General features: G+C 40.2%; 1 protein-coding gene across 10 annotated transcripts in view; it reads right to left on the reverse strand.

Moving 5' to 3' along the window:
- Nucleotides 1-18,720, reverse strand: part of TENM3 (teneurin transmembrane protein 3) — a 1,246,978-nt gene that overhangs the window by 434,790 nt on the left and 793,468 nt on the right. For 9 of the 10 annotated variants that reach the window (XM_032328838.1, XM_032328846.1, XM_032328840.1 and 6 more), the window contains one exon: nucleotides 8,461-8,767. In XM_032328838.1, the coding sequence (XP_032184729.1) occupies nucleotides 8,461-8,692 (232 nt within the window). In that variant the 5' untranslated portion in view covers nucleotides 8,693-8,767. Of the gene's footprint in view, nucleotides 1-8,460; nucleotides 8,768-18,720 lie in introns of those variants that run through there. The other variant, XM_032328847.1, reaches the window with a different exon arrangement.

Genomic DNA, 18,720 nt, shown 5'->3' on the forward strand with positions numbered 1-18,720 from the left:
AACTATAGATTGAAAACTAAACCAAATTCTACAATAGAAGAAAACTGAAGCATAGAGAAATTCAGTAACTGGCCCAAGCCAGTTGCTTGGCCAAGATGTAGTCACTTGCCACTCGGCTAACGAATGGCAGATCTGGGGCTCAAACACAAGTTACCTGGATTCAGAATCTATACTCTTAATTACTGTGCTATATGACCTATGATGTCTATATATTTATCCTGTCTTCATTCAAGTAGCAATTTGCTTCAAACTATATTTTTTTAACTTCTAGAGACACATAGATTTTGTATGTATACACTTATTATATAATTAATAGAAGTGCTGATTTTAACTTTTTCCAAAATAGAAATTAATGATTTAATTTTCTTCTCTTACTGCAATTGCTAGAACATCTAAAACAATTTTGAAGATTGATTGTGGGAGAGTAGGTGAGCCTTTCTCATGTTCTTGATTTTAGTTCAAATGGTCCTAGGATCTCACCAGTTAGAAAACTATTTAATTTTTTTGATTGATCTTCTTAGACATGACTAAGATATTTACATGTTTTTTTGGTTCTTGTTTTACTTAGTGAGTTTAACTTTGATAAGGAATGATTTCTAAATTTTATCCCAAAACTTTTCATCATTTATTGATAAGATCATGTTTTTCTACTCTGATTTATTAATCTAATTATGTCAATAGACTTCCTAACACTAAAAAATCCTCACATTATACCAATAACTACTTGGTTATTAATTGGGCCAAGACCATTATCCTTTTGATACATTGCTTGAGTCTTACATGTGAATAGTTACCTAGACTAATTTTTACACATATATTGAGAATTAATTGCGATATAAATAGTCTTTCTTATGTACTACTTTAATCAAGTTAGTATTAAGGTTATTAAGGTTATGTTAGCTTCCTAATATGAATTTCAGTACTTTCGATCTTTCGTGGGTATGTTTGTGTACGTGTGTGGTGTTAAATAGCTTTTTGAACTTCGGATTGAGCTACGCTTTGAAGGTTTTATAAAATTCACCCAGAAACATGAAATTCACCCAAAGGAACTGTTTCCTTGCTATGGTTGCCCTTTCAGCCACTTTTCTAATTTCTTCTGAGATAATTGGTCTTGACAAGTTTTTTCTCCCTGTTTTGAAATAGTCTGGGGTCAATCCTATTTTGCTAAGAAAAAATAAATTCCTCTAGATTTAAACTGTTGTGTGGAACAGTCCCTTAGTTGTTACATGGTCTTCAGTATCTCTGTTTTTGTTCTCATTATTTTTTAATTGGGATCACCAGGGGCTTTCTATTTCCTTGGTCTTTTTAAAGAATCAGCTTTTTGTTTATTTTTAATTTCAGTTTTATCTCGACTCTCTTCCTCCTCCATTTCCTTTGGTTTATTTTTCTGCTATTTTACCCATTTCTTAGCTTAACAGTAGAGCAAATTCCTCTTTGTTGGCTTTTATTCGTTAAATATATTCTTTCACAATATATTCTTCCTATGATTATGGCTTTCTCTGTCACCCGTAAGTTTTGAAAGCAGAATGTTCTTTTCCTGGCTTTCTATTGCTTCTTATCATAATCTAGGGTTGCCATAATCCATGGAAGGAAAGAGTTTTTGTTTGTTTATCTTTTGGTTCTTCATTTCAAATTCTGAATTATATGATCAAATGTTTTGACTTAAAAAATCTCTACTTTTCTGATTTTTTTGATGTTTCTTTTTGTGGCTAAAAGCACAATTGGTGTCTGCCAGTATTCCGTGGAATTATGAAAATCTGTATCCCTTCCATGTCTGTACATAGACCTTAGCTGAAAATTTTTATTAATATTATATAATCGCTCCCTTATTTTTGTAAACTTTTAGATGGGATGCTGAAGATGCTGAACCAAAATCTCCCCCAATAAATGTAGTTTAACAACCATTTTTCTCAAATAGTTTTTGCTTTATACACTTAGCTACTACATTATTTAATGTGTGCAGTTGAAGAGTAGGCATCCTCTGTCTTGTGCTGAAAGACATTTGCTCTGTGGTCCCCATTTCCTGTTTGGTGTTTCTAATAGTAAATTCTGCTGTTTCTACTATTATTACCGCCATTCTCACTCTCCTTGTGTTTTGGTTGGTATTTACTGGATCCGTCTTTCTCTCTTTATTCTCAACCATTCTTTGGCCATTGTAAGTCCATTTATTATAAATGCCAGTAACTCACAAGCCAGTGGAATAGTTCTGTTTGTGTCAAAATTCAGTGCATTTACATTTCATGTAATGTAATAAATATAGATTTGCCTGCTTTCATCTTGTTTTATGGTTATTCATGATTTTACTTGTTTCCTCTTTTTCCTTGGAGCAGTTTTTGCTAAATTGATCAGATTGCTATTCATTCTCCTTTCCCCCTTGCTAATTAGGTAGGTCTATTGTACTTTTCTCATTCCGCTAATGATTACCTCCCTTTCCTGACATTCATATTCAAATACATGGTTTTCCTTATTACATGAATGCAAGGTAGCAATTATTTCCCTCCATTAAAACTCTACTCCATGACTGTTTCCCCCTCTCCCTCTTTAGGTGAGATTTTGGAATACATTTACTTTCCTCCCACTCCGGGGTGTTGCCAAGACAAGTGATCGGTTTTAGCTCGAGTCTTTTTTTAAGGTCTCCCTGGTAGTGCTTCTTGTACATTGCCAGTTGCTCTGCCATCATCATTTGGGAATTATCCACATACGTATTGCGAAGCTGACTGCTCCTCACTGTTTCCTCTCCTCTACATGGGCGGTGATTGATTCAGCCCGCATCGCTTTCTTGAATCCTTCCTTACACGGTGTACATTGCTGATAAGGTCTTTGCTGGTCCCTAACTCTTTTGCATTTAGTCTGAGATGAATGATGTCTTCCCTGCACAGAGGATCCCTGAGTTGCGGTTCTTTTCTCTTCGTAGGTGGTATTGTGTTGCCTCCTACTTACATTGTTGTAGATGAGAAATTCATCGTCTTTTTGTTTCTTTTCTAGGCAACAAGAAAGGTAACTTGTTTTTTCCCTATAGAATCTTATAAAGTATCTTCCTCTCGAATGTTACAAAATTTCTCTAAGATGGGCTTAGGGGCGTATGTGTATCTGTACCTCTGCGTGTTTTCTTTTTAATTTTACTTGGAACGTTGTTTCTTGTTTTGAGTTCTTTCTTCTACTTGGTCTTTAAAACTATTACCTTGGATTTCATCAATGAACACATACTCTTCTTCAACGAATCTATTACATTTTTTCATTTGTAAATGACGGCTCCTGACCCATCATTTGGTGGTGGTGGCTGGTTTTGTTGTTGTTGCCTTTTCCCTACGTGGATTTCTGTAAGCGTTCTTCTGCTTTTTTATCTGGGTTCAAGTTCTCCTCTTCCATCTCCGTTGCCCATTTTCATTAGCAATTTCCTGATTTGTTTGTCTTGCTTTGCACCCTATCCCACTTTCTGCCTTTTGGGTGCCATTAAGCACATCCTGGCTTTCCTCGGGCATCTTAGCAGTAAGTCCTATTAGACTCGAGAGATATTTCTTTCTCCTCCCTCTTTCCTTGGCTGGCACTCTCCCAATATCAGAGTGGAGAAAGGGGCCAAGGACCCCAGCTACTCCCATAAGGCAACCTTCACTCCCAGAAAGACCATGGGGAGGGAGGTCAGCCTCTCCCTCGTGCCACAAAGTCACAACCTTCTTTCTGAGCTTCACCCCAGGGCTGCATCCCATTCTGAGCTCTCATCTGACCCAAAGGGAAAAACCTGCCTGCCTCAACTTTGTCCTTCAGGGCCCTGTAGAATTCTAGATCTCAGGGGCACCCTGGATCACTGCTCAGCACGGAGGAAGGTGGGAGTTGGCTGGGGGACAGGCAGAGGAGGCATCACTCAAGCCCCGTCATGCTGCATTCCTGGACACATATTTACGGGAAAACTTGGACTCTTCCTCTAATGTTCTTTTGTTTCATAAAAGACGGTTATGCTTGGTAAGAAAGAATATTTGTAGAAAAGATGGACTCCGGATGCAGCCCAGTAAGCAGGTGCAGTGGTGAAAAATCACGGTCTGTGGGATCTACTGCACTTGAACTTGTCTAAGACCAGCAATGTGATAAGGGGAGAGGCAGAAGCCATGTTTACGAGAGCCAGGGACACTGGGGCGCTGCTGACAATGACAAGTAGGAAGAGAAGAAAAATCCCAGAGCAGCAGGAAGGAAAAAGAAGAGTTTCTGGGGCTGGAAGCAAGCTGTCAGGGAAGGCCTGCGGTGAGCCACACGGAGACCTTGATGAGTGGTCATCTTTGTCAGTCTGCCCTTCTCTTTCCCTTTCCTACTTGGCAAATTCGTGTTCTAGGTGGATGCCAGGCATGTATACATACAGACGTAACGCTCTCTGGTTTTCAGATATAAAAATGGGGAACTTCCCTCCCATTGCCATTCTATAAATGGAGAGTAAACGGTGGTCTTTCATTTTAAAATTCTGCAATTCACCACCCAACACCAATTACTGACTGATTGATTGGCTGACTGATAAATGTTCTTGGGTTAAGACTGTCTCAGAGGTGCTCTTTTCAGGCTCATGGTTCTGGGGAACAAAAGCGTTGCTATTTCCAGACATCACCTTGTTTTCCAAAATCACCCTCATGGACAACACCCCTTGTTGGAGTTGATGAGCATTTTTGTTCAGTTAAGGACACTATGAACAATGTATATAGTGCAGAGAAGAAAAAAAAAAGATCTTTTATTTTATCACTTCTCTAAAACTGTGGGATGATCTTCTGCAGCTGTTTCATGAGAAATGTGTCTCAGACCTGACAGGATAAATTCTCTTCAAAGATGAATCAAAGAAAATAGTATCCAAGAATGCAAAACAAGCCATTGTTACCCTAACCCCATCACACCTACAGAGGGTTCCACAGCTGCTAGAAGAACAACTATTTCCATCACCGAATAAACCACAGGAAGAGATTGAAAAAAAGAGAGAGAGAGAGTGAGAGACCTTTGTGAGATCCAGCCAAATTACACATTATTGTGAAAATGAAATCATCTCTAGCTTTACGGTATCTAAACAGAACATGTGGGCGCCTGGGTGGCTCAGTGGGTTAAGCCGCTGCCTTCGGCTCAGGTCATGATCTCAGGGTCCTGGGATTGAGTCCCGCATCGGGCTCTCTGCTCAGCAGGGAGCCTGTTTCCTCCTCTCTCTCTCTCTCTCTCTGCCTACTTGTGATCTCTCTCTGTCAAATAAATAAATAAAATCTTTAAAAAAAAATAAACAGAACATGTAATTAATGAGAGTCACCTGCCAGTCAGGAAAGCCACACACACACACACACACACACACACACACAAAAAAAAAAAAGATTAAAATCAAGTTTGATGATAGGCCACAAAACTGGTCAAGAAACATAAAAATATCATATTTCTAGATTTGAATTCTCCATGTAATTGCATGAACAGGGGTTTCTACCCAGCCTTTCCTCTGGCTGGCACAGCTTTTCCCTGTGTCATTCACAGAATAAGTGGATGGAGAATTGACAAGTTGTTTTAAAACTCCACGGACAGGGGCGCCTGGGTGGCTCAGTGGGTTAAGCCACTGCCTTCGGCTCAGGTCATGATCTCGGGGTCCTGGGATCGAGTCCCGCATCGGGCTCTCTGCTCAGCAGGGAGCCTGCTTCCTCCTCTCTCTCTCTGCCTGCCTCTCTGCCTTCTTGTGATCTCTCTCTGTCAAATAAATAAATAAAATCTTTAAAAAAAAAAAAAAAAACTCCACGGACACGCTAAATTAGCATGATTCTTTGGAATTGTTTCAAAGATCTCTGGCTACTAGCAATATTTTTCATCTTTCATTTTGATTACGTGGATGATGTCAGGACCGGTGGCAGGAAGCACATTTTGTCAATTAAATAATTAATCCCACAGCATCAGAGTCAGTGAGGAAAAATTGACATTTGTCAGGTTCAAAGAAAATGAAAGCCGGGAGGATTGTTCATTGTGCTTGCTTGAGAAAAACACAATCTGAGCGCAGCCTTTCCTTAGTCATTTCCCTGCTACACCCGCTGCTTCTGCTCCACACCCCCCCCCCCCCCCCCCCCCCCCGTACGGAACCACAGGAGAGACAAAGTATCTGCAACTCGCCCTCTCCCTCGCCCGCACACTCCCCCCACCTGGTCACAAATCACCGCTATCCATCTTATTTCCTAAAGAGGTTCCCCGTTTCTCTCTATCCACACCAGCAAAACTGGCCAGAATTGACACCAACCAAGCAAAGAGAGATTCTTCCACGGAACTGCCCGTTTTTCTGCTGTGGTCCCTGCCCAGAGAGGTCGGAAGGTGAACACTAGGCCTGGAGCGGCCCAGGTTCAAGTCCCAGCTCCGCTGTCGTCAACCACGGGGTGTCAGACCTCTCCATCTGGGAAAGGAGGGCACTACTGGGAGCCCCCCCACCTGGGGGGGGCCAGATGATCGTGCACATAACCTGGTTAGCGCCACGCCTGGAGCCCACTAAGGAATCAGCATGTTGGCTGTACAGAGCAGGACATTCCAAGTATGTTTTTAATACGGCCTGATTTATGAACATGTCAGGTGGACGGCAGCCCCGTTACACTCCTGCTTTTCCTTTCTCTCCTGCCCTGAAAGCTCTTCTCTCTGCCCCCTCCAGCTGCTCCCGACAAGGGTCCTCCCTCTGCTGCCTCGCTCACTCCCTCTTTCCTCCACCCCCCCCCCCCTTTTATCTCCCCTCCTTGGCTGGCAAGAAGCTGAGTGATGGTACTCTTTGGGCCCCCAAGAACTTGGTTCCAGGGTTTCCACAGATGGTCCCGCCGTGTCATCAACCACAGTCTGTGCTGGATTAGCACTGCCTAGGAGGTGAAAATTTCAGCTTGCTATTTTTAACCCGTTTAAGCATCCCTTGTGCTGCCAAAACTAAATGCTTGCTTGGGGTGGAGATGAGCCTCCACGCATCACGCCACATGTGCGGAGTTGTTTTTTTTTTTTCTTCTAATGGTATCCCACGATGCCTTTTTTTTTTTTCCCCCCCCAAGAGGCACTAAGCAGTTGTTTTTGTTACAAAAAGCAAGGCTTCACACTGGGTTCAGATTGCATGCATTTCACAGTACCTATGCGTTTTTAAATGTGTCCTGATAATCTATGTCAGCTGTGTAGACAATATGAAAGAAAAGAAAAAATCAGGTTTGGAATTACCAGACATGGTACAATCACTTCAAGTCCCTTGGCTTACCCGGGGAATGCATCTCGGATATGTGTTTTAGATTGTCCCTTAAAAACTGGATTTTAAAATGTTAAGCTGCTTTGTCCCCTTTCATAAACTAAGATACCTGTAATATTAGTAAGACCTGCTTTGGGGGGGGGGATCTCTCTTTAGCAAATCAAATGAGTCTTCTTGAGATAAACTGATTTGGGTGAGTGAATGCTATTTCAGTCTCGTTAGGATGGCTCCTTCCACAAAGTAGAGAAGACAAGAACCATGGAAAATTTCCAAAGTTTTGAATGATTTATTGCTTTATTACTTTTTCTTAAATTTGTTCCTGCTTAATATCAAACTGTTAGTCACACTGTTTGTATGGTGACTGGAAAAGAATGACTATATTCTTTATACTTGAAGTTAAATTTATTTTTCCTCATTTCCTGATTAAATGAGCTAAGAGATGCTAAGTTCTATGCAGACTGATGAAGCAAGTCAAATGTAAGAGGATTTTATCTTTATTAGGAGTAATCTTGCCCCCATCTCAAAAATGTTTTAGAAGAAACATCATAGAACTACGGACGCCACGTTTAAAATAAGCTATTGTCTGAAAGCATGGAAATTGGTAGGTCTAAGATTGTGAGGTAGAATTATAGAAATCATTACTCTGCTGGTAGAATAGGCAGGCAGCAGACAGGGCATAAAAATGGTCAAAAAATACATGCGAATGACCAAACCATCATGGATTACGAGAAGCCAGGATGCTTTAAGGCATAACTTCAATGTTCTAGATTGCCTCCCGTAGTAGGCTCTTGTCTTCAGAGCCGGACAGGCTGCGTGGCTAGTGAGATCATTCAGAATAAGGTTCTTCCTTTCTAATGAGTTAACAGGGCTTTTCTCATCATTGTCCCTCCCCCCCGTGCATCAGTTCCAACTGCAGAAACAATGCGTGTGACACCTTCATGAGATGATGAGGGAGCCCAGGAGACCTGGGTGTCCAGTTGATGCACACACGGGGGTTGTGAGTAGAATCACAGAGCTCCCGCACAAACTGTGTACAGTGATTCCCTCCATATGTCAGCCCCCTTATCTGGGGTCAGTGTGCCTTTGGGTGGCCTTCTATCTTTGCTTTGGAATACAAGGTGACCAACTCATAACTCAAACATCTGAATCAGTGATAAGCCATGAACTTGGAAAATCATCACGTCACCTCAAGTGGGGAAGAAAAAGCGACAACTACAAGTTGGCATCACTGGAGAGCTCCGTGGTTTATGAGAACCATGACCTACCTTGTCTGGTGTATTCGTCTGCCTCTCTGTGAACCAAATCCTTTACTCTGTTTCCGTAAAGCAGCCGCGAGGAATCATGATCAAAAGCTTTCAGGGTTTCACTGGAACTGTAAGACTTCTGTGTGGGTACCCTACACTCTTCCTTGTCCGCTGAGGAGCTGGTGTACCGCCGCTCTTTCTCTCGACGGCTCTTGGTCAGCGAGCAGTAAGGCCTACGTTCTTTCACATCCATACTTCATTCCTTCTGGGTGCACATCAGTCCTGCTTGGCACGGATGACACTCAGGGTTCAACTCTCATTGGCCTCTCTGCGAAGATAAAAGGTTTGCGTAATGTCAGCATAACCTTCATCAAAACACGGACTACCTTACATCCCTCTCAATCTGGAAAAAGGCGGAAAGTAATACTGTCGTCGATCTAGAAAACTTGCTTTCAACAGCAATAAAAAAAGAAAATTTGTGAAATCACTGTAAAATAGCCTGTATGACCAGGAAGTAAGGCATACTTTCTGAGAGTTATGAACACCTGCTTAAGCTAGTATAACTGATTTTTCACATTAATACAAAACATTAATCTCAAGATCAGATTTCAATACAGAAGCCAGCTCAAAGTTGGCCTCGATATGTTGGTTAAATTTTCCACAATGGGGCAATTTTCTCTCATCACATTTTCTCCATTCACAAATAAATTTCTTTTTTTTTCTTATAAAAATGTATACTATTTTATTTCTTTTGATTTTTTTTTTTTTTTTTTAAGAGCAGGAGCCAATTGGGAGATTCTTGGAAGAGAACCTTTGTCAAATACCTTGGACATTCTATTAATTTTTGCAAGGACTTTTTCTTCTGCTGGCACAATTTTCATGTTTCAAGGACCTAAACATCTTCAACTATGGAAAAGCAGATCCTTCTCTCCTGTTCCTCTCCTAAAAATGCATTTTCCTTTCTAGAAAATGAATTTAATCTGCCCTATCCCAGGGGTGTCAGGTTGGCTCAGTCAGTTAAGCATCTGCCTTGAGCTCAGGTCATAATCGTGGGGTCCCGGGATGGAGCCTACCTCGGGCTCCCCATTCAGTGGGGAGCCTGCTTTTCTTTTACCCCCTTCAAGCTCATGTGTGTGTGCTCTTTCTTTCTCAAATAAATAAAGAAATCTAAAAAAGAAAGAAAGAAAAAAAGAAAGAAAACCTGTGCTCTTCTCATTTTAAGGCAATTCAAGTAGCTAATTTGATGGGGTAGTTATTGCAACTTCCGGTGACAAGATTAAGGAAGAAGGAAGAAGGTGAGTTATTTTCTTTGCTTAGCAACAGCCTTTTTCCTGATTTTCTCAATGGACAGGGGTCAAAGTGACTGCGCCTAAGGAGGGATGGTGGCCCAGGGCTAGTCAGAATTTCACTTTTAAAATTTTTTTAAGTTTATTTATTTATTTAAGTAATTTCTACACCCAAAGTGGGATTGAACTCAAGCCCCTAAGATCCTCAGTCACTCTCCTCTGAGCCAGCCTAGCACGCCTAATCTGCATTTTAAATGATCCTCCTTTGATTTTTTTTTCTTTCTCATTTGATCTTTCTCTTAAATCTGAAGGTCCCCAAAGGCCTTCAGTGTTTGCTCTCACCCCACTCCTTCTTTCCTAAATCCACTTTTTACTGGAATGATTCCATAATCAGCTTGAAACAAATGACTTCTGGTGGCCCCCGATCCTCTCTTTGGTTCCCCAACCTTGGGGCTGTGACTTCTTTTTAGAGATTTTCTCCCGTGGAGAATCCTTCTCCCAAGGAATTTCTCCCCCTCTCTTGATCCTTGGCTATCATCATGCCCGTCACGCCTCTCTTTCCTGTGCTTTCAACATGAGGTCTCGGGGCTGACTCAGGCTCTCCCACATGGGTTCAGTTTACATCTACACTGTCGAAAACTCTCTGTTCTGTCTGAGCAACATCATGAGTCCTCCACGTTTCACTTTCCGACTTCTGCCTTCCATACAGCTAGAAGGAGGGGGTGACATTCGGAGCTGGAATGATCACAGAGCTCCAGAGCCTTTGCTCGGAAAAGCCGGATGGCTCCTCCTGCTATCTCTTGAACAGAACTGTATCTTCTATTCCTACTGCCCGTGAAGGTTCCCTCACATACATGGGCTTCCACATTTCTCCACCACGGACCCGAGCCGGGCTCTCAAGCGTAGTTGCTAATATTTACCTTGGCTGTTGAAACACATCTTGACTTCCCTACCCTTTTCTGATTTTCCATGAATCTGATTAAATTAAAAAAAAAACTAGGATGTTTTCCCTGACCTCTTCTGATTCATTACCCCATTATTCTCTTAACACATTCTTCCATTAGCTCTCAATAGAAATTGAATTTTTTTTATTGTAGCTCTCCTTTGAGTTTAAAATAATAAATAATTTCAAGATACAGTAGTAACAGGGCATAGTTCTATACGACATGGATTAAACAACACACCGATTCACTCTCTTTGTTCCAGAAAACAAGTTACTTTAGGTCAGTATTTATTGACCTAAATGTTATGTATTCTGCTCTCTTCCACGTGCTGAGGACGCACCATTAAATGAAACAATGTCCCTGCCCTCATGGAGCATATATGTAGTGTGGAGAATCAAGGACATTCTTTCTAACAGTGAATGTGTGTGTGAGTTCAAGAAAAATCTCGTTTCCAAAGCGATCTCGATCTCTTAAGAGAAAGGCCATATCCACTCTCGTAACTAAATGACCATTGAAAAGCTTTCAGCTGGGGTGCCTGGGTGGCTCAGTCGGTTGGGTGTCTGCCATTGCTCAGGTCATGATCCTGGAGTCCCAGGATCCAGCCCTCCTCGGGCTCCCTGCTCAGCAGAGAGTCTGCTTCTCCCTCTCCATCTGCCCCTCCCCTGATCATGTTCTCTCTCTCTCCCGCTCTCTCCCTTTCTTTCTCTTGCTTGCTAGCTCTCCCTCAAATAAATAAATAAAATCTTATTTATTTAAAAAAAAAAGCTTTCCATTGACCATAAATACCTTAATTCAAGCATTCTTAGTAATAGAACTTTGGGTCTTGAAATTATTATACAATTTCCAGTTCTTGCCTTGGATTAACATCTATTTTAAAATAGGTGCTGCTAAATAGGTGCTGCTAAATAGGTGCTGCTAAATATACACATATGTATGCATTTTTATGCTTTAAAAACGGACTGATTGAAAAAACAAACAAACAAACAAAAAAACAAAAACCAACCAACCAAACAAAAAAATGTACTATTGAAGCCAGAGGAAATTGCCTTTTATTTATTTATTTTTTCTTTCCTCCACTGTAATTTTGCTTCAATTAGACCAGGCTCTGGTGAACTCTAGTATACCAGCCAAATATCACACATCACCTGTTTTTCTAAATAAAGTGTTTTTTTTTTTACATTTTATTTATTTGACAGAGATCACAAGTAGGCAGAGAGAGAGAGAGGAGGAAGCAGGCTCTCTGCCGAGCAGAGAGCCTGATGCGGGGCTCTATCCCAGGACCCTGGGATCATGACCTGAGCTGAAGTCAGAGGCTTTAACCCACTGAGCCACCCACGTGCCCCTGTAAATAAAGTTTTATTGGAACATAGTACATGTATTTATTTATGTATTGTCCTTGGCTGTGTTCATGTTACAAAGGCAGGGTTGAATGGTTGCAACAGAGACTGCAGTGAACTGAATTGTGTCTTTCAAAGAGATACAACAAAGTCTTAATGCCTAGTACCTGTGAATGTGACCTTCTGGCGTTCATAGCAGCAATCGAGTAAGCATGCGGTTAGATTAGATTAGGGTGGGTTCTGAATCTAATGATGTCATTAGACCTAAGTTTAATGGTGTCTCTCTAAGAGACAAGAGAAGAAGATTTGGATACAGACACATATAGACAAATAGGAGAGCAGACCATGTGAGGACAGAGGCAGAGGCTGAGTGTTGCAGCGATTAAGCCGAGGAATGCCAAGGGCTGTGACCAAACGGCAGAAGCTAGGAGAGAAACATGGGCCAGACTCTTCCAGAGAATTTCAGAGAAAGCACGGCACTGCCCATACCTTCATTTTCATACTTCTTGCCTCCAGAACTGAAAAGATAAACTTCTGTTGTTTTAAGCCCCTGAGTTTGGGGTAGTTTGTTACTACACCCTAGGAAACTAAAGCAGAGACTTGCTGGCCTGAGAAGTTTAAACTCTCTACTGCCTGGGCCTTTGTAGAAAAAATGATCACTCTCTGCATTAGATCATTCATATTTCCATTCTGTCTTTAATTGTCCCTTTGCATTTTAGAATGCAAAATGTATTCTCTATTATACAACCCATGATGCAATTTCATGATCTTGCAAATGAGATAATAAGTTCTTTAATGTGATGATACAAATATATATCATCAATAGTAAAGATGCATCCCTATTGTGATGTTACCAATGTTTATAAATCAGAATCAATAAAATGCTAATAAGTCAGTAATAAAAAGATAATTTTAGGTATTCTTGAGCTTTCTAGACTATCTCTAGCCACAAATATATGACTTTTCTTTATCTGGGAAGCAATTTGGGAGGGCCATGATAAATCAAGATGTAGTATTCAAATATACCATCAAAGACAGAGACATTTTGCTCTTAGTGATTCCAAACAATAAAAAGTCTTTTGCATCTGTCTCCTCATTTTTGCACATATTGCAGTCTCTTCAAGGATTTAATCTGCACTGTAATGTTTGCAACCACTGTAATGCTTCTGATGGAAGTCAGTGAGCTCAGTATGACTTCAAACGGCTGTTTTCTGCATTATCTGCTGCCCTCACAACTAAATATTTGAAGGTTAAAAAATGCAGCTGCTTAAGTAGGGCTAAATTGAAGCATTTTGATGGTGATTGCACAGTCCTACACAGGAAGAGTTTCACTGTGCACACACTTAGCATAAAGCATTTAATGGACAGGATCTTAGCTGCAACAGTGGGAAAGGCCTTTGAAAAAAATAAAGGAAAAACTATTAGAAATAAAGTTGACCAAAAAGTTCTCATTCAACTTGCTATAGCATGTATATAACAATACCAAACTAGTTTGGTTGACTTTCGTTAGCTCCTTGAAAAACAACTCAGATACTAACCACAGCACATCTCTGGAAAACATGGCTGGTCTTAAAGCAAATTCCATTATTGGGTTATTATTTTTTTCTCAAAATTTTTCTGCAAAGTATTTGGTTGACTAAATGAATGTGCAGGATACCAGATTTAGGATAATCATATTCTCTATTTCAGACATTTTAGTTAAACCTGCTTTGAAACTTGGCCACAGACCTTAACAACAGTGTTACACTGTTTCATAACATGTTCCTAATTCCAAAGAAACATTTCTTAATTGCACTTTTAGCAAGTAATCTGATTTTAATTGGATTTAGTATATCTTTAAAATCCTTCAGCCAATGATTACAAGGTATCCGGCTTATAACAAACATCCCTAGAATCATTTGTACTTCAACAATTCAATGAACTTGGGGCACCTGGGCGGCTCAGTGGGTTACGCCTCTGCCTTCGGCTCAGGTCATGATCTCAGGGTCCTGGGATCAAGGCCTGCATCCGGGCTCTCTGCTCAGCAGGCAGCCTGCTTCCCCTTCTCCCTCTGCCTGCTTCTCTGCCTACTTGTGATCTCTTTCTCTCTGTCAAATAAATAAATAAAATCTTTTAAAAAAATTCAGTGAACTTATGTGTCTATCTAGCAACTGAAATAAAAACAAATATCCAATCCCGAGGATTAAGTCAGTCATTGGTCAAATTCCCCCACGCTCCCTCTGTTAGTTATTTTCTGTAAGAATTACAAATTCCTGAATGTCGCTTTGAATATTTTCTGCCCAGACTGTCCTCCTATATTTGTAATAGTTTGAAAAAGCTCACCCAAAAGAATAAGCAGACTTCAGAAAAACACTAATTTACTCAAGTGTATTTTAGATTACAGATCTAAATTACGCTATTTGTACACAATACCAAGAAAATTTTACCTTTCATTATTCATAATTCATATTCTCCCTACTAACTTAGTATTTATGATTTATTACCAATTATGTTAATCAAATAATAAGTACAACTTTGCACACCCATAAGAATCTCGAAGTATTTCCTTTACTGAAGAGCTAGCTTAATGCCAATTGAGTACAAGAGGAAATCAATTGCTATTGTTAATTTTAGAGGAAATCTTGTTTCCTGCAGCAAATTTACAAAGCAAAGAATTAAAACAATTAAGTACAAAAATAAAATCATACTATGATGATTTCTTTGTAATGCTCAATTCAAGCACAACTAAAATTTGAGGTTACAGGTTTAAATAGAGGAATACAAGTGAATTAAGATACCTTGTTTGAAGCACAAAGTTAAAACACAAACAAAGGGGCACCTGGGTGGCTCAGTGGGTTAAGCCTTTGCCTTCAGCTCAGGTCATGATCTCAGGGTCCTGGGATCGAGCCCTGCATTGGGCTCTCTGCTCAGCAGGGAGCCTGTTTCCCCTCCTCTCTCTGCCTGCCTCTTTGCCTACTTGTGATTTCTGTCTGTCAAATAAATAAATAAAATATTAAAAAAATAATAAAACACAAACAAACCTGTGAAAGGAAATATGGCAAAAGAGAAATCTACTAGGAGTAACAAAAGTTATGCTTGCTGAGAAGACATAGGGACAGGAAAAAATAATTTATAGTAAATAATTACTGGTTGAGAAGATGAAACAAGGCAAGTTTCTTTCTTTCTTTCTTTTTAAAAAATATTTATTTATTTATTTATTTGAAAGAGAGACAGAGAGACAGAGAGAGCACAAGCCGGGGAAAGGGTAGAGGGAAAGAGAGAGAAAATCCTCAAGTAGGCTCCCCGCTGAGCACAGAGCCCAACACAGGGCTCCATCTCACAACTTTAAGATCATGACCTGACCCAAAATCAAGAGTCAGATGCTTAACCAACTGAGCCACCCAGGTGCCTCAAGGCAAGTGTCTTTCTTTAAACATGACATTTGATAACAATAATAAATAAGAGAGCTGCATGGAGAAAGAACTCTGGAAGACTGTAAAGAAGCCTCCTTGAAAATTCAGCAGAGTACTAATCAGCATGTGTGTGTGAGACAACAGCAGGCCAGAGAACGAGCCATCTGGAAGGATTATAACAGCGTTTCTCAACCTCCACATTATCCACATTTTATATGGAAACATTCCTCTTTTGGGGGCTACCCTCTAGTGGGACGTTCAGCAGCACTCCTAGCCGCTGTCCAGTAGGTATCAGCAGCCCTCCCAGGCATAACAACAAAAAATACTTCAGACTCTGGAGGCAAAATTGCCCTTCTAAAGGACCCCCGAATTATAAGAAACAGTATCCAGAGCTCACACAAAGACAAGAACAGTGTATATTCTCACTAGCCAGACTGGAAAAGCCACCTAATTTATTAGGTAATGTACTCAGAAAGGCCCTGCCTCAGTTGTGGGGAATAATTTAGTACTAAACTAAACATAGTTTTGGTCTCATTTGAAGCCTTAAAGGCAGGGCCAGAAAGGATCAAACTGTTTTCAAGTAGCTTAACTATTCTATAACAAAGCTGAAGAATATTGCAGGAACACAAAAATATCCAGTACTCAACAAGGTAAAATTTACAATGTCTGTTATACAATCAAAGATTTCTAGTGTGCCAAGAAGCAAGAAAATAATGAGGGGTAAAAATCAGTCCGCTGAAACAGATTCAGAACTGACACAAGTATTAGAACAAATAGATAAGGACATCAAAACATACATTCAAAAAGTTAAATGGAGACAGTGAAGATATAACAAGGAGACCCATGTCAAACTGCCAGAGATGAAATTATCTTGTCTGAGATGGAAAATACACTGGGTGGGATGAATGAAGATTCACAGTGCCAAAGAGAAGGGAAACAGACTTAGAGTAATAGAAATGGAACAGAAAGAAGCTCAGAGAAAGAGAATAAATACATAATTACATCATCAGTGAGATGTGGGATTATTTTCAGTGGCCAATATAGATGTAATTGGAGTCCCTGAAGGAGAAAACAGGAAGTGAACAGAAGAAATTTAGAGAAATAGTAACTGAAAAATTCTCAAATTCAATAAACACTATTAGTCTACAGATTCCCAGAAGCTCAGCGAACACTAAATTCAATAAACACTAAGCCTACAGATTCCCAGAGGCTCAGCAAACACCAAATTCGATAAACACTAAGCCTACAGATTCCCAGAGGCTCAGCAAACACCAAATTCGATAAACACTAAGCCTACAGATTCCCAGAGGCTCAGCAAACACCAAATTCGATAAACACTAAGCCTACAGATTCCCAGAGGCTCACCAAACACCAAATTCGATAAACACTAAGCCTACAGATTCCCAGAGGCTCACCAAACACCAAATTTGATAAACACTAAGCCTACAGAACCCAGAAGCTCAGCAAACAGCAAATTTGATAAACATAAGCCTACAGATTCCCAGAGGCTCAGCAAACACCAAGCACAAGAAACAGAAAGAAAGTTATACCAAGACATTTGGTTGTAATCAAAATTATATATGTTTATGGAAAAAGAAAAAAGTGATAAAGAGAAAGTCTTAAAAGCAGACACAGGAAAAAGGCACATTACATACAGAGTTCCCTGTCGGAAATAATGTGAATGAGAAGACAGTAGAGTAATATCTTTAAAATGCTGAAAGAAAAAAAAAAACACTGTCATTCTAGAATTCTTCTCTCAATGAAGATATTTTTCAAAAATAAAGGAAAAATGTCTGTCATTTCTAACGTACAAAAGTTGACCACAAGTAGACTCTCGTTACAAGGAATGTGAAGGAAGCAATTTAGTTGGAAGGAAAAGAACATTGGTTAGAAATACGGATCCACACAGAGGAATGAACAGCCCTGGATCGTGGCAACTATGTGGTTACATGAACGATATTTTTTTTAGTATTTAAATCTCTTAAAGGATGTAAGACTCGTTGCATAAAAATCATAACAGTTTATTGTGAATTTTATAACATAGGTGTAAGTAAAGCATATGGCAATAGCACTGTAAAGGAAGGCAGGGAGAAAGAGTATACTATTGTTAGTTCTCTTTTTTTCTTTTTAAAGATTTTATTTATTTATTTGTCAGAGAGAGAGAGAGAGTTAGAGAGAGAGAGAGCACACACAAGCAGGCAGAGTGTCTGGCAGAGGCAGTGAAAGAAGCAGGCTCCCCGCTGAGCAAGGAGCCCAATGCAGGACTCCATCCCAGGACCCTGGGATCATGACCTGAGCCGAAGGCAGCAGCTCAACCAACTGAGACACCCAGACGTCCCAGTTCTTTATATTATATGTGAGGTGGCAAAATATCACTTCAAGAGATACTGTGTTATAGCACAGGTGTATACTTTAAACCCTAAAGCTACTACCAAAATAAAGACACTGAGAGTTGGCTAATCCAAAGGAGGTAGGAGAAGAGGAACAAAGAACACATGGGGCAAAATGAATACAAATAGCAAGTTGACAGACTTAAATCTAATGAGGTCAATGATCACATTAAATGTAAATGGTCTAAACACCTCACACAATGCAAAGAGTTTCATTCTGGTTAAATAAAATTATGTGCAGCTTCTAAGTAACATTCTTAAACATAAAGACACAAGTAGGTTAAAAGTAAATGGATGGAAAAAGAGAAACCTAAGTGTCACAACAATCACATTAAATATAAAATAAATGATCTACACACATGGGTTAAAAGGCAGAGATTGTCCGACTGGATGAAAAAGCAAGACAAAACCATCTAGAGGAACACGTGGCAGCAATTCAAAAGAACGGGACAGATCTATGTGCATTGGCATAGAATTGTGCACAAGGACTGGTGGTCTTTCATCTTTTTATTCACTCATCATACATGTCAAACATGGCAAGACTCACTGGAAATGCAGAGACGAACAAGACACAGTCTCTACCCTCTTTCAATCTGAGTATGGAGAGGGGGGTGGGGAGGTTAAAGAATTAATCACATGTATAAATATGCAATTAAAAGTATAAGAAAAACTGAAAAAAAATTGCAAGTTGTAAAGAGAGAGAACGGAAGGTATGGTCTGATTGTGACTGAGAGCCAAAAGAAGACCTTAAATGACATTTAGGTTGAGGCCCATAGGACCGACAGGATTTACCCGGTAACAAGCATGTGTGTCACAGGTGAGGGGTTGAGAGCAGTAAGAGGCCTGGCTGAGAGAGGAACCTGCTCAAACACATGCCTGCAGGCCCAGGAGAGCTTGGTGGACAAAGGCCAAGAGGGCTGGGGGACCAGTGA

This window comes from Mustela erminea, chromosome 21 (genome assembly GCF_009829155.1).
Source record: "Mustela erminea isolate mMusErm1 chromosome 21, mMusErm1.Pri, whole genome shotgun sequence".
NCBI classification, from domain to species: Eukaryota; Metazoa; Chordata; class Mammalia; order Carnivora; family Mustelidae; genus Mustela; species Mustela erminea.